The sequence below is a fragment of the Pollicipes pollicipes genome, unplaced genomic scaffold (assembly GCF_011947565.3).
Source record: "Pollicipes pollicipes isolate AB1234 unplaced genomic scaffold, Ppol_2.1 Scaffold_6686;HRSCAF=7923_pilon_pilon_pilon, whole genome shotgun sequence".
In the NCBI taxonomy this organism is placed as follows: Eukaryota; Metazoa; Arthropoda; class Thecostraca; order Pollicipedomorpha; family Pollicipedidae; genus Pollicipes; species Pollicipes pollicipes.
In genome coordinates this window covers 13,810,709-13,825,109 of record NW_023596921.1, presented here as the reverse complement: position 1 = coordinate 13,825,109, position 14,401 = coordinate 13,810,709, and the positions used below count along the sequence as shown (strand labels likewise).

The 14,401-nt window shown below is 51.5% G+C and overlaps 1 protein-coding gene across 1 annotated transcript in view; it reads right to left on the bottom strand.

Moving 5' to 3' along the window:
* Positions 1-7: 7 nt before the first annotated feature.
* LOC119107948 (sodium/calcium exchanger 1-like) overlaps positions 8-14,401 on the bottom strand; it is a 15,803-nt gene continuing 1,409 nt past the window's right edge. The window contains exons 2-7 of the mRNA XM_037231540.1: positions 12,226-12,325; positions 7,514-7,660; positions 6,853-6,892; positions 3,518-3,636; positions 1,951-2,122; positions 8-1,656 (exon numbers count right to left, since the gene is read on the bottom strand). Coding sequence (XP_037087435.1) covers positions 1,452-1,656; positions 1,951-2,122; positions 3,518-3,636; positions 6,853-6,892; positions 7,514-7,660; positions 12,226-12,325 — 783 coding nt within the window. The 3' untranslated portion in view covers positions 8-1,451. The remainder of the gene's footprint in view (positions 1,657-1,950; positions 2,123-3,517; positions 3,637-6,852; positions 6,893-7,513; positions 7,661-12,225; positions 12,326-14,401) is intronic.

Genomic DNA, 14,401 nt, shown 5'->3' with positions numbered 1-14,401 from the left:
CGTCAATATTTCCGTGAGGCAGCGTAGCACATTTCAACAAGACGTATTTAACAAGAAACACATGAATGATCCGCGGAAAACTGCATACTGACGATACCTAGCCACGCAGAACACCGCTGGCGTCCGACCAGCGCGACAACAGCTTCCCTGGCGTCTGTTTCTGACACGACATATTCAACAATCTGCCGTCGGGTGGCGCTGCAGACAAACTACGCGTCTCCGCCACATACAGCTGGTGATAAAGGATGGCCATTCTAGACCGGGACAACGGCAGCTGTTTTCAAGACCGAACAGCAGCAGCACATTGCTGGTCCAGCAGCAGGCCAGCTCTCGGCGGCAGCCACCAGAGCCGCGATCCTTTCCAAACACGGTCACGCTCGTCATCACAAGAAAACACCACGGGGAGGCGACCAGCAGCCGCACAACCATTAACTGGGCAGCCCTCGCCACAGAACAGCGAGTGTACTCCTCACGGAGACGTGCACGAAAGCTACTGGACCCCCGAGTGGGTGGTACACCGTGGCGTCTGTCTGAACAGCAGTGCCGACCACCCATGACCACGGGTTCCAGTCGCCGCACATCAGACGGCCCCACAGCCCGTAAAGTGGAGCGGCGGAAACGCGCGACGAACCAAACCCAACTGGCAAGGCGGTCCAGCCGTCCCGCGCCTGACGCAGACAAGCGTCTGTGCTCAGATGGGGAAGCGTTATCCGAGACCCCCTGAGCGCCCCACTACACAGCACAGCGCTCCACGAGACGAGACTATTCCAGGTGAAGACGGCATCCAATCACATGCGCACTCGGCAAGGCTGGACATGGCTCGGCCCCAGATGCATTTGCTCACACGTCCGCTTAATTGCTCGTGCAGGCACAAAACAGAACACCGCGCACCCTGACCAGCGGCGTCCGCTATTAGCCGCTGCTCTTACAACGGATGCGCCGTCCACAGCGTCTCGTGGTCGTGTCGTGGTCGCTGCACGCAGTTACGTGCATCATTGTCAGCGGTCATGTCGGAGCTTTCGGGCACGAGGCCAAAGCGATCAGTATTAAGTAATTCCTCCACGCAAAACAGGGATACCATGACTAGTAGAAATCACATCCAGCGCAGTCGACACGAGTATTGACTCCGGCACGTTCAAATAATGGCCATGTCGCCGACAACGTCCACCTGTGAGCGGCTCGTCTCGTCAAAGTCCAAAGGTATCCAGAATATCAGACAAAATTGTTTTCCACGCACCAGTTGTGAGTACGACAGCGTATACGCTGTGGCCGGCTCAGCCTCAGTAGACAAAGCTTTCACCGCCCTAGAATGCCTTGGAGGCCACAGGCGACGAACGCCACGGCAGCGGCGCCGTGATGCACAGGTGCTGCCATCTTGCCGCGGCACGCGGCAGCAAAGCACAGTTCGCATACTGCGGCATGCGGCGGGCGGCGCACGACGAAATCGCCAACTAAAAGCCAGGAACGATTCCATACGCCTCTAGCGCCGACACCACCACGTACACTACCCACAACGTGAAGAGGAACAGAGAGGAGGCGATTTTGGCGCAGCGCGGACCACCCAGTTCGCCACCGACGCGCCTGTGTCGCCGCAGCAACATTAAACCGATGGCGAGGGCCGCCTCGCAGCAAAACAGCGTCACCGAGAACGCCAGACTGAAACACGAATGGTCAGGTTATGGACAGGCAGTGATCACGCAACCATGTGAAAGCGGCAATAGGGACTCATGCGACGATAGTGACAAACAGAAAGGCTTCGGGTGCACTTCGCGCATTCTTCACCGAGTTCCCCCTGCCTTCCTTTCTGCGCACCACCCACGCATTGAGCACCGTATAAAACATACCGAACAGCCTTTCTTATCATACGGTTATCACAGTCAACAGATTCTGTGTGCCACACTTATCTACCCTTCTACCGTCTGGACACCTTCCATCTATCATGGGACTCACTTTCCGGGGGCGACCCTGAACGGCTCGCCGTTAAACCAGTGGTAGAGCGCGGCAATGCTCCAGGCGATGCCGATGCCGAGGAAGACGTTGACGCCGTTGGATCCAGTGACGTTGCCGACCGAGGCGTCGGCGTATCGGTCTTGCACGGCGGCCACCTTGCTGGCGAACGTGTCTGAAGGGCGCCGAGGCCGATCTTTAGACGGTCGCCCGTCGGCGGCGCACACAGCCTGGCAGCCGGCTCCAACGCATGGCACCCGACCACAATCGCCGCGTCCGACCCAGAGCTCTATCAAGACCGTATTTTACATATCCATGTCAATGTCCGGGACAGACAAATTCAATCCCTTTCAGGATCAAACCGTCGGACGAAAAGTAAGAAAAATAGATACCACACCGCACTAATGCTCAACTTTGTTATTGCTTGAGTACCAGAGCTTAGATTCACTTCTTCTCGAGGAAGTTAACGTCTATGTTCATTTGCTACCGTATCATCTTCGAAAATATGGAGAGCCCGGTCCGGATCCTTGGACCGCGAGAGCCCCAGGCCGAACGCGCTCACTACATGCACACAGAGACTGGCATTGTGTGACAAGAACATGAAAGTCGCAACTGGGCTACTGAGGTGTCAAAAAGTACACTGGTGACTGCTGGCGCAGATTGCTTGCTATTTGTCGGAGCACACAAAAGTCATATCAGGGCACGCTCGCTTAATACACACTTCAATACACTGACGTTTCTGCGCATAGAGAGCGAGAGAGAGAAAAAAAGAAAAAAGAGAAAGAGAGAGAGAGAGAGAGAGAGAGAGAGGGGGGGGGGGGGGGGGGGGGGGTAATGAAAGGAAAAGAGAGCGTGCAAACCGATACATAGCAACATGCCCCATATCGCATGAACGTGGTTCATGCTATGACCACCACGCAGATAGTTATGCAGGAAGGTATGTAGGTTAAGGGTGCTACAGGAACAAGGCAAGGGTCTGTCCGACCCGGGTCTCCGGGAAGCTCCTCGGCCGGTCGGCACGCTCATTATGAAAATCACCACCATCACAACCCATTTTCTTAGACGAGCATCAGTTTGGACGTGGTGTAAGGTGGATTGGTGGAAAATCTAGGACTTACGTCTGAACACCGATGTCTCTTATTCAAGCAGTCAAAAAGACGCCTACAAAGCCTCGGTTTCTAACTTTTCCCGACCAGAGCTTCGAATGAGGCTGCGGGCTCCCGACTCACGGTGCAACATAGCACCAGGCGCCTGCTAGAAGAGCACGTGCGCTCGACACTACCGCAACATTCATCCCACCAAAACGCCGAACTTTTTGCCAACCCGTCCTCATCAACAACGGAGCAACATGCAACAAAAAATGACCACCCCTGAGTGCATGCGAGGTCCGGCCAGGTCACGGTACTGAAGCCGGGCCAGCTTACGAAGAACAGTTCGCAAATGTGCGGCAGCGCACCGCTAACCGGACGCCAACAGCGGGAGCCTCACGGGACGGGCGGTTGCGCGGGCGGGACTGTGGGGCAGGGCGAGGGAGCGGGTCGCATGCGACGGCCGGCCCGGCCTCGTGTACCTGGCACGCTGGTGCCCAGCGCCACCACGGAGATGGCCGTCACGCTGTCATGCAGGCCGACCGTGCAGCCGAAGTGCGAGGCCAGGTCGCCGATCATGGCCGTCAGCAGGCCGATCAGCGCGATCGACAAATGAAACAGGGGTAGCCGCTGCGCAGCTCTGCCGGCCGCCGCCACCGCCGTGTTAGTGGGCTAGCGGGAGGGGGGCGGGGGGAGGGGGGCTGTCTTAGAGCGAGAGGTGAATGGTGACGCCGGTCCGAACACCGCTCATCTCCGCGGAGGCGCCTGCCAGCAGCCTGCGGGAGACGAACTACAGTCCGACAAAACTGTACTACGGTCGACAGTGGAGCAGGCGCCCGGACGTCTCGGTGGCAGGTCGCTCATGGACAGAGGATCGTCTGCTGCAGACGCTGTCCCTCGACGCCGTCGCGCTTAGCTCGCCATGATGCCAGCGTTCCGTCCGCCCTGTGGCTTCATGCCTTCCATTCCTTTACTTGGCTGCCCCCAAAACAGCCATTGCTATTTTGCACGCTGGAGTCTGAATATGCGCGTAACACTGGCAACACAGCACCGCAAAGCTGTTCCCTGAGACACGGGCAACGACAACATGGCCTGACTCGCAGTCGGGGCGGCCAGCGGAGGACAGTGAGGGGAGAGCGGCTGCTGACACTGCAGAGCCCAGGTACTTATCGATGTCCTGCCACCCAGCTGGTTCACGCAGGTATACCTTGTGGCAGCTCATGATCAATAGTGGACACGTTGCAGGCGACGTGTCTACGCGAGGAATCCCTGCCAGGATTGTAGCTTCCGCTGCTGCTGTTATCCCCAAGGAGGAGGACTCGTCTCAAACGAACAATTACTTCCGTTCTGTAGTGTCAATGGTGAAAGCGCGATCAAGAAAATGTCTGCAATGATAACAACCTTTGGCAAGCCATGTCACCTCTGCCGGTCAAGCCTGTGATTAACAGCTGAAAGCGGACGGCCAGACTAACACATGAAATCGCTAAAGGACGCATCAATTACTATTGAACATGTCGAGAGATCTAAGATCAAATCATTGAGCCCAGTGCCCTCCCGCCACCAGAACACATAGCACACGCCAAATGTTTGTTTGAAAGTCCTGACCATTCGAGGATTCGCAACCACGTCAGAAGGGGGAACAACGATAGCTTGCCACGCATGCTTCCGTCTGCCATGATAGTCAGGATGCGTTTCAAGATTAATGTTGCCAACGAAAATTCAAATAAAAGCGTTGTTTACTACCGAAAAATATACCTCTAGTTGCGTCACGCTGATACCATATTCTACGACAACTAGATCAATTAGGGGATTTTCCAGTCCTATAGTAAAACGTCAGCTGTTGTTTCCAAACCCGGAATATTTCTCAATGGTCTAGTTTTCAGCATCAGGAGGACATCAGCTGACGCAAAACCGAACCACGACTACGCTTGCGCAACAGCATACTTGTTTGTTGTTTTACACAATGCTTGAGAATAGATGGAAGCCAGGATAACGTCCCTGTCGACGATGTCTGGCCGCACACGGCTTTTCTGACAATCATTTCCGCAGCTACCACTACGTGAAGGTCACCCATGTGAGGGGCTTCAGATGTTGGGTGTCTTGCATAAGATATGCACTTTGGTTACGTGCCCACCATCATATAGTCTTTCTTGGGACCAGCTTACTCCTAACGACGGCCGGACACACAGCTGGCTGACATGTGGGCGAGCTCGCATCACTGACGACAAATGTTCGTATCATGATCGCAATCCAGACTTACTGATGTCGTTGGGAAGATGCGCACAAAGCTGACGTCGATAAAAGTATTGGTAATTTATGTTTCGATGCCGGACGAGGTTCAACGTCGGAGAATAAAGCAGCGAAGAAAGATGACCGATATAAGCAATGTCCGCATTATGAAGGTTTTTCAAAACTAAGAACGGCAATGGCCATCAGCTTAATATAACCAGTACACCACAAACGGAACCAGCAAAAGGCGGCGCGCTGGTCCCTGACTTCGGTTCGGTGAATCCACGATCACGCAGAAGTCGGAACCACTCGCGTTATAGAGAATGACCTCTGCCCGGTAAACAGCCCACCTGGCACGGAACTACCTAACGCAACGAGCGAAATGGCATTGAAGGCGTTTTTGAGATCTACGGTGGATCAGAAATGTGAGGCCGCGTTACCAATGACGACTGTCAATCCAGCGATACACAGGATGGCTAACACAAACGTGGGGTAGCGAGAACCTTTGTCTGTGGGGAGCGGTAGAGATCAGACGCCTCGAGGGCACGCCTGAGGGATCAGCAGGGATCAGACGCTCGGGGGACGCATCTGCGGGGAGTAGCAGGGGTCATACGTCTCGAGAGCACGTCTCCGAGGAGCAGCAGGGATCAAACGATTTGAGGAGACGTCTTCGGGGAGAGGCAGGGTTCGGATGTCTTGAGGGTACGTCTGCGGGAAGTAACAGTGATCAGACGCCATGAGGGCACGTCTGCGGGAAGTAACAGTGATCAGACGCCATGAGGGCACGTCTGCGGGAAGTAGCAGTGATCAGACGCCATGAGGGCACGTCTGCGGGAAGTAGCAGTGATCAGACGCCATGAGGGCACGTCTGCGGGAAGTAACAGTGATCAGACGCCATGAGGGCACGTGTGCGGGAAGTAACAGTGATCACATGCTTTAAGGACACATCTCCGGGGAGTAGCAGAGGTCAGACGCCACGTGTGCGGATAGCAGCTGAGATCACACGTTTGCCGGAATATCTGCGGGCAGCCGCTAGGAACTCAAGCTCGCAGAATAGGTATGAACGCTTGAGGGACGGAGAAGTGAGGGTTGCATGACTGTGTCAACAAGCAGCGGTGCATTTAGAGGTAGCAGGTCATTGCCAGATTATGTCATACGCTTGCAAACCGGCAGGTGTATATGGAGGTTGCAAATGGACAGCGCAGTGCAACAGAGAGTGTAGGAGAAAAAGAGGGAGGGAGAGAAAGTGAAAGCAAAAGAGGTAGACAAAGTGAAGAACGGAACAAAAAGGAAGGTAAAAAGAGAAATGGGCAAAGCAAGAGGATAAAAAGACAGAAGGGTGGAGAGAGGGGAAGGGGAGGAGAGCGAGAGGGAAAGCAGCCGCCTCCGGGCCTCCGCGTGCACCCAGCCGGGGAGAGGGCGAGCCACTGTGCCACCACCTGCAGCGCCTCTCCCGCCGCCTGGGTACCTGGAACCTGGTGCCCAGCGCCACGATGGAAATGGCCGTAACGGAGGTCGCGCAGCTGGATGGTACAACCCGAAGTGTGACGCCGCGTCACCTATGACGGCCGTCAGTAGGCCGATGCCCAGTATCGACACAACGAAACACGGGTAACCGTTGTACACGTCTGCAGGACAGGCGTGTCAGCGTTAGACACGGGTGAGGACGCGGCGACAGGGCCACACTGAGGTCACATCTGCGGGCGTCGGGGGCGTGTGGGCACATCGTTCAGGGCCACACTGAGGTCACAGCTCCGGGTATCGATCGAGCGGGGCACACCGTTCCGCGGGTGTTGGTCATACGCGGTCGGACAGCGGCACGCTTCGCATTACGCACTGACTTGTGTCACTCCAGGCCGGATATAGCATCGCAGTCTGCACTAACGACAGGCCGTTATTTGTAGCCGGCACGTAATATGCCAAAAGATAGCTTCTTACGTCGTTAACACTGCATAGGGGAGTGCAGGTAAGGGCCTGCCGAACAGACCAGACATTATTGAAGAACAGCACAACCCATACGTCAGCATTCACGACCGGCGGTCCCGACAGTCGCCTGAGGCCCTGCCCGATCCATCTGGTTTACGGTCTATCCCGCTGCCCCGCACCGGCCGACCTGGCGTAAACATGGAGTGATGCGACACAACGCTCCGCTAGAACGGAGAGTAGGTACCAGTCTAGCGCCACCGCTACCATTACCGCCCAACGGATCTCGAAGGTCAGACGGCTCATCGGAAGCGTTGTGCACCCACCTGTCGGAGGCACAAAGGCGAACAGCACCTTCCAGAAGACGGTGATGAAGTGCATGATGTAGTCGGCGCAGCTGGGCTGTTTCTCCGAATCGCCCGCCTCTCCCCTCTCTTTGTCGTCCTCGCCTCCCACAGCATCGTCATCGTCCCCTGCGGGCGGATATACGTGTTATTGGTGCATTAGTTAGTGCCCACAGGGTTTGACCTCCACGATGTTGTGTTTTGTGGCACGCGAGCTGTGCAAGTAGATTGAATGGGTGCATCTTATAACGTTTGAACAATATCAAAAGCGTTAATCATCCGTACATGGAGGGTTCCGGTCTCTCAGGAAATTCAGTTACTTCTGATTTTGTCATGATCGGTCGAACCCTTCGACACCTGCCTACAACATCCAGTGGAGGGTTGCATGATATCCTGACGGGGGTGAGTCACCTGAAGGACTTGGCGTGCCTCACGAGACTGGTGGTCTCTCGCGGCATTTCAGGGATTTGATCGATTGATAGAGTTCTTTGCCTGTTTCAAGGCACTCACTAGTACAAGAGCAAGTAAGGGTAAATAAGCGTGCACACCTTTACAAGGATTTCACATTTTTGTAACATAAAAAAGCTTTGGATTATCAGAAAAATGTTCATTGCTACATCAACTCAATCACAGCGAACGAAACATGCCGCAGGCGGTGTCGATGTGCTTGAAAGAGAACCGCACACCATGAGAACGGCCGCTTTGGGAAATGATCAGGATGTAGTGTGCTGGCGAGCCAAGAAGGCGTCAAATATTTGTCGCACTCATGTTAATTTCACCAGGGTCTACGAAGACGTCTGTGTTGTGCGTCTGGTTAACACGACAACCAGATACAAAAGCCACAAACATAAGCGTATGCTCCAAACCTGTTCTTTTAACACAGTAAGGTGTCCTCGGTGATCGCTGTGAAGGGCATTTGCACTATTTTTACGGGCACTTGCACATTATTTTAGTCCTTCATTTACAAAGTAAAATCCAGATTCTATACGACTGAAACGAATCGGGAACTATGGTGCATGCAGACTGAAGCACGTGCCACATCGGAATCTAAAACAAAACTGAGAAAAAGAAAAGTCCTTCATTTCGAAATGATGCGCCATCCATGTATGGGCTCGGAGTTCAGTTTGTCATGCCTTTCGTACAACTGTCCGAAAGACGAGGCATCGTAAAATTCGACGGAAGATAACAGTTGAACTACGCTCAGTTTATGTGTGACTTCATATCGTGAGGTGGACGTACCGAAAAGTCACGTCTGGTTTCAATAGGTGTGGTTTCTGCCAGCTTTGGGTTCAACGGGGAAGCTATGGAAGAGCAGCAGCACTTATCCACATGTAAGCTCAGCTTAACCGTTGCTGACGGGAAGAAATCTAACGCATGTACCGACGTGTTATTAGCTATGCGAGGCTTCCGTCGGATTAGCATAACATGTAACACGTTTTACCTGAACACGGCACCAATCGCTCTTTTTCAATGTCTTCCAGTCTTAAAAGTAAACATACGTCATATGCAATGGCTTAGTGCTGTCATAAACACGAACAGACGCAAAAACTGATGGAGTATCAAATCAGCCAAAAAAGATCGATATAAGGCGCTAGCGCTAGAAATCTCCGCTCAAATCACTCCAGACTCAGCATCCCTCTTGTACCACACGGCAAAGGCATTGAGCCGGTAGCAACCGCGCGTTTCCTATTGAGCGGCGAAACTTTACGGAATTATTACAGCGTTCCGGAAAGCTTTAAGCCAAGGAAAAATGCCGATTTAAGCAGAACATTACAGCGAAACTTTACGCACCTGCAAGTAAAAAACCATTCTTAAGTCGGCCCAAGCACATATGATGTTTGTTAACACCGCTCCTCAAATATGTGTAAATATTTAAATGTACCGCATAAACGTCAACACGGACTCATAATACGAACAAACGGGTGTACCTATGGCATATTAGATTGGTAAATACATCACGAAAATCCGGTGCCAAAATGACAAAAATTGAAATGGATCACCGGCAACCCCACTCTGGATTTTCGCAGCTCCGGCGCAGCTCCGGCCATGTGTCAGAACCAGGAACAGCTCTCACTAGCCGATCTAATATTCATCAGCTAATATTCTTAATTCAAAGACAGCTCTCGCCGGCTCACTAAAGCATGACCAACACCATTGCGAGGAGCCCCACGCATAGCACATTTTACTCCTCTTTGGACATTCTTGCGCCTATGCTTCCAACCCAAGTCGTTATCCGATATGGCCGCAACCGAAGCTCAATCCGGTATTTCGTGCCTGCCCACATGAGGATTCGTCGCGGACGGATATCAAATAAGACATGCTCATTTCGCTAGATTTATGAAATCATGATGGTTGCATATGGAATGCATTAACGCGTTTTATAGCTTCCACACCATCTTTCAAGACCATTAACAGATTTTATCGCAAAATCGATCACCGCCAAATAATTAGGCGGTTGGGTTCAAGGCTACAGACCACGCCGTCAGGTCGCCACCAAAGGCAATAAAAGGCAACTGTTAAATATTGTCGGTGAAGACATCGTTTCAGCGAAAGCACACCGCTACCGCGTGCTCATTTCATAGGGCTCGTCTGAGGCAAAAGTCTGCAGAACTATTATGACGCGAGGCGAAAACTCCTGGCAAAGAACTATTTTGACGCGAGGCGAAAGGTCTGGCGAAGATAAATACATCAAAGGATCAAGAGATTATGCCGCACAGTTCTCATAAAGGATAGCTGAGTAAGCTTAGCTTAGTATATCTGCAAAGGCACTGGCTTCACCAACCTAGTGGTGATGGTGGAGATTCAACTGTCGCAGACAAGCTTTGACGGCAGAGTTTAACGTGCCGCACAATACCGTGGCAGAGCAACACCAATTTCAGCGTAGCTCTCGTGGCCTTTTGCCGATTGGCCGCCAATGAGCAGACACGTAACGGCGATGTTGGGTTGCCACGCCATATGCCAGCCTCTACAAACCAGGCTACACGGAGGGCAAACCGCGGGGGGTTGACACAAGCCCACACCAAGCCACGTCGGCAGCTCAGCCGTTCAATGGCGCGTTTGTCCTTCCAGCCCATAGGATTCACGTGTTGAAGGCCTGTTTTGCGGAGCTGTACACCGAATTCTCTCCCGACAATTGCAATGCACCAGGCACCAAAAGAACTAAAGTTTTCTTACTTTGTGCAGATTTATTGACCAGTTTTTGCCTACAGAAGCCAGACTCTCACGGCATGCCCGGTCAAAATTTCCATGCGTGGTACGCCGTGAATTTTCCGAATTTGGGATGTGTTGCACGATCTCAGTAGCCACGTCGGTAGCCTGTCGGATCTCTAGTTACAAAGTTATGTGTTCAACGCGGGGCCGACAAGACTACTTCTATCAGTCACCCATGGAATACGCTGGATGCTTGGCTAACGGCCGATACATGTCATCAGTGTACTGAAGTGTACAATTTTCGGGGAGTTTCTTGATCAAACTCTGCACATAATTTTCACTTGAAATTTAGGTGCGTTCACCATTGCAGCTTCTGCGATACGCTACCTTCCAGTATAGGTTGCCAAACGTGTAAACTAAAGTTTTAACCCACACTTGCACATGCTATAGTGGTTGAATGCTATGCTGTAATTTATATACTGAACCGCGTTATTTCCGGCATATATTACCCTGGGTTGGTGTGACCAACAGCCGACCGGTGAGAACGCCGACCGATTCGACGCCCGATGCGCTAGAGCATACACTCGGAATGGAGACAACGACTCTGTACGTGGTCTACAGCCTTGACCGAGGTCATCTTACGTCTTCTATTATGGCGGATTCGTTAAAAGGGATCAGACAAGGCAGCATCACGGTTTTGCTGACTGCACACAGCTTTGGTATGTCCGCTGAGTAGCGCTGATGCAAGTCAAAGCACACCGCCATTCATCGGGCGATACAACAAAGCCTGAAAACAGAAAATCTTTGGGTTTGCAGGCGTCTCAACGGCTAAAAATCACAGGATTTATCAGTCACTTACCCACGAGCCTCGATGCGACTTTCAACATAGCTTACGCATCATACATTTTGCTTTTAATACATAAACCTCAATAAAATGAGTACACGCAAGAAATGAAAGAATCATTCCAAACCCAACGATGATTTCATTACATCTGATCTTGAGACCGGTTTCCAAACGCATCTAAATCGCGGCGCACCAAATAATGATGACTTTCCTCCTCGGAATAATAAATTTCAATGACCACGATCAAGCTCGTTTAAAGCATATTATGTGATGTTCATTTACGTATTACAAAACGCACTATTTTTATCGACCTTTATACCGAAACAACTTGATTTGTATCAGCCGCGACCTACGCCTTTTTTCCTTGAGGCGATCAGGATGCGTCATAGCGAAGAGAAAACATCGATTCAGAATCGATATTTGGGCCATCTAGCCGCAAATACCGTAAGACAACACCACTGATACCGACCTAAATGTCGAAATTCGCCAAACATGAAGTGATTCGAGATGTGATGGGTACTGCCCAGTACACATGAATATGTACCTGCTAAGCTGATAATCTGGCGATGACAGCAGCCTGTTATGCACAGTGCCGTGCAGTCTGGCACTACCCCAGCTGCCCAGGAGGCCCAATCGTTCAGCTGTGCCCGTGTAGGCAACCCACCAGGGCCGAGCACAGTCGACGCCTAGCACTTCTTACCGGCCGAAACGGTGACGGCATCGATGAACTGTTCCTTCCACGACGAGGTGCCCACCAGGAACGAGGCGTTCGCGCGCTGCACGAGCTTGTCCACAGTGTTCTGAAATGGGAAAGGCGCCTGAGATGCATGGAAGTAGATACTGAGTAGAACAAAGAGTACAAGTACAAAGTACAAATTTTTACTCACAAACGTTCCAGCATAAGGTGCAAGCAAACACTCCAGCATAATACGCTAGATGTGCAATGTACGATGCATTTCCAGCTAATGCCAAGTATTTGGCAACCGGTTACTGAACGTAGGATGACACAGGTGCAACAGTAGTGAATGTATCTAAAAATTAACGTCGTACCCCGAATTTCTGTAAGAAATTCCCGAGGGGTTTTACACTACATTTCACTGTCAGCACATCTTGGCTGATAGCAAACATTTCAGCACACTACGTGGGAAACAGATAGAACAGTTTTAGAATGCCCCAGCTGCGATCACACAATCTTTCCGTGACGCATCCGACGCATTTCGATTGCGCCGCTGAGACTTCTCAACATGCCGCGAAAGTCGGAAAAAGCCCGTCGTACCCTGCACGAAAACTCTGACCCGGTGCCCGTGAGTGTTTGGCTTCTAAGGCAGAGAGAGGTCCATCGGCCGTTTTTTGTTTAAAGACAACTAAACGATCTTCCCTCTGAGTACATGCTCATCGAAATTGGCCTGGTAGAATTCGGTGCACAGCTCCGTGAAAAGGCCTGTAACACATGAACCGTATGGGAAGTATGGAAGTGAAAAGCGCGACGGTTGTGATACCGAGTACTTTGATGGGGGCTGCCTGAGATATGGGTGCGCCAGAAGTTGTTTTTGTCTGATGCACTTACAGCCACACCCCGTTGGTGGGATCTTTTTTGACTAAAAACCAGGCCGTAGTCCACGTTAAGCAACTTATGGTATACGCACAAAGTAAGGAGAAACATTAGATCGTTGCGTTAAACCGGCTAGCAAGACGTTAAGTGACACAACAGCCCCACCCCACATCTGAATCCATACAACCCATACATGCCGTACAGCAAGGTACGGTATAGCACGTGGATGCCAGAGCTAATTCGCTGCCGCCCAGGCTTTCTCCTGGCTCAGCCGCTGACCAGCCGTCACTGCGGCAACAGGCCGGCCCCTGGCTCTGTGACACTGACCGCGACCAGGGAGCCGGGCCACGTCACGGCAGCAACAGGAGTACAGGCCTCTCCGGCTCTGTGGTCTCACACAAGCTCGTAGTGCGGTGCGTAGTACCGCAAGGTCTGTAGCCAGAAACACCAGGCCACCAACCTTATGAAAAACAGCAAGTTTTTGTCGAGTTACGCTTGACAACCACTCTGCATTGAGGAAAACCTGCACATTGTCAACGTGCAGTTTTTTTCGCACCGGAAAAAAATAAGCGGCTATTCGCATGAGACATACAACTGCATTTGTACCAACTCCTTCTGAATGCAATTGTTGGTGTTAATCTTAACAACCACTCAGTGCATTGCTTGATGGTAGATGGCGTCTGTGGTAGAGGGTGCATTTCCAAAACTTTCAAAGTTGCTAGCGATGGTGGTCCAGGATGACGGCTCTTTTTTCGGATAACCTGAGTAAACGCTACACGTCTTATTATAATTCTCTTCTCCGAGGAACAACCCAAGCACGGAACGCAGCATGGCTTTAAATCTATCTACATGTTTCATTACACTACAGCACTTGGTAAAAGGCATTCTCGGGCTGCAACAATTTTTTACGACCTTAGTCACTATATAATTTTTGTCGAGATTCAAGATCGGTGGCAGAAATTGTTACATAGACCACGGTTTTACAAAATCATTATAACGGCCCCGTGTGGTATTACATATGCACTTCCAGGGCTATTTGCCTTCTCCATACGGGAAGATGTGGTAACCATTGTAGTTGCACAGCTTCAGTGTGAAAAAACTCAAAATTTACCAACGCGATTCGATCTTGAAACATTGAACCATACCAGCCGACGAATCAGTGAGATATTTTAACGAACTACCTTTCCCTCAAACAATGCTGCGAGACAAACTCTGGAGTCTAGATTAATCTATTGAAAGCTAGTTCATGCAAAATCTGCGTTTGGCTTATATATGTATGTACGCGGATGCATACAAATGCGTAGACAAAGAGACGAACCAACAT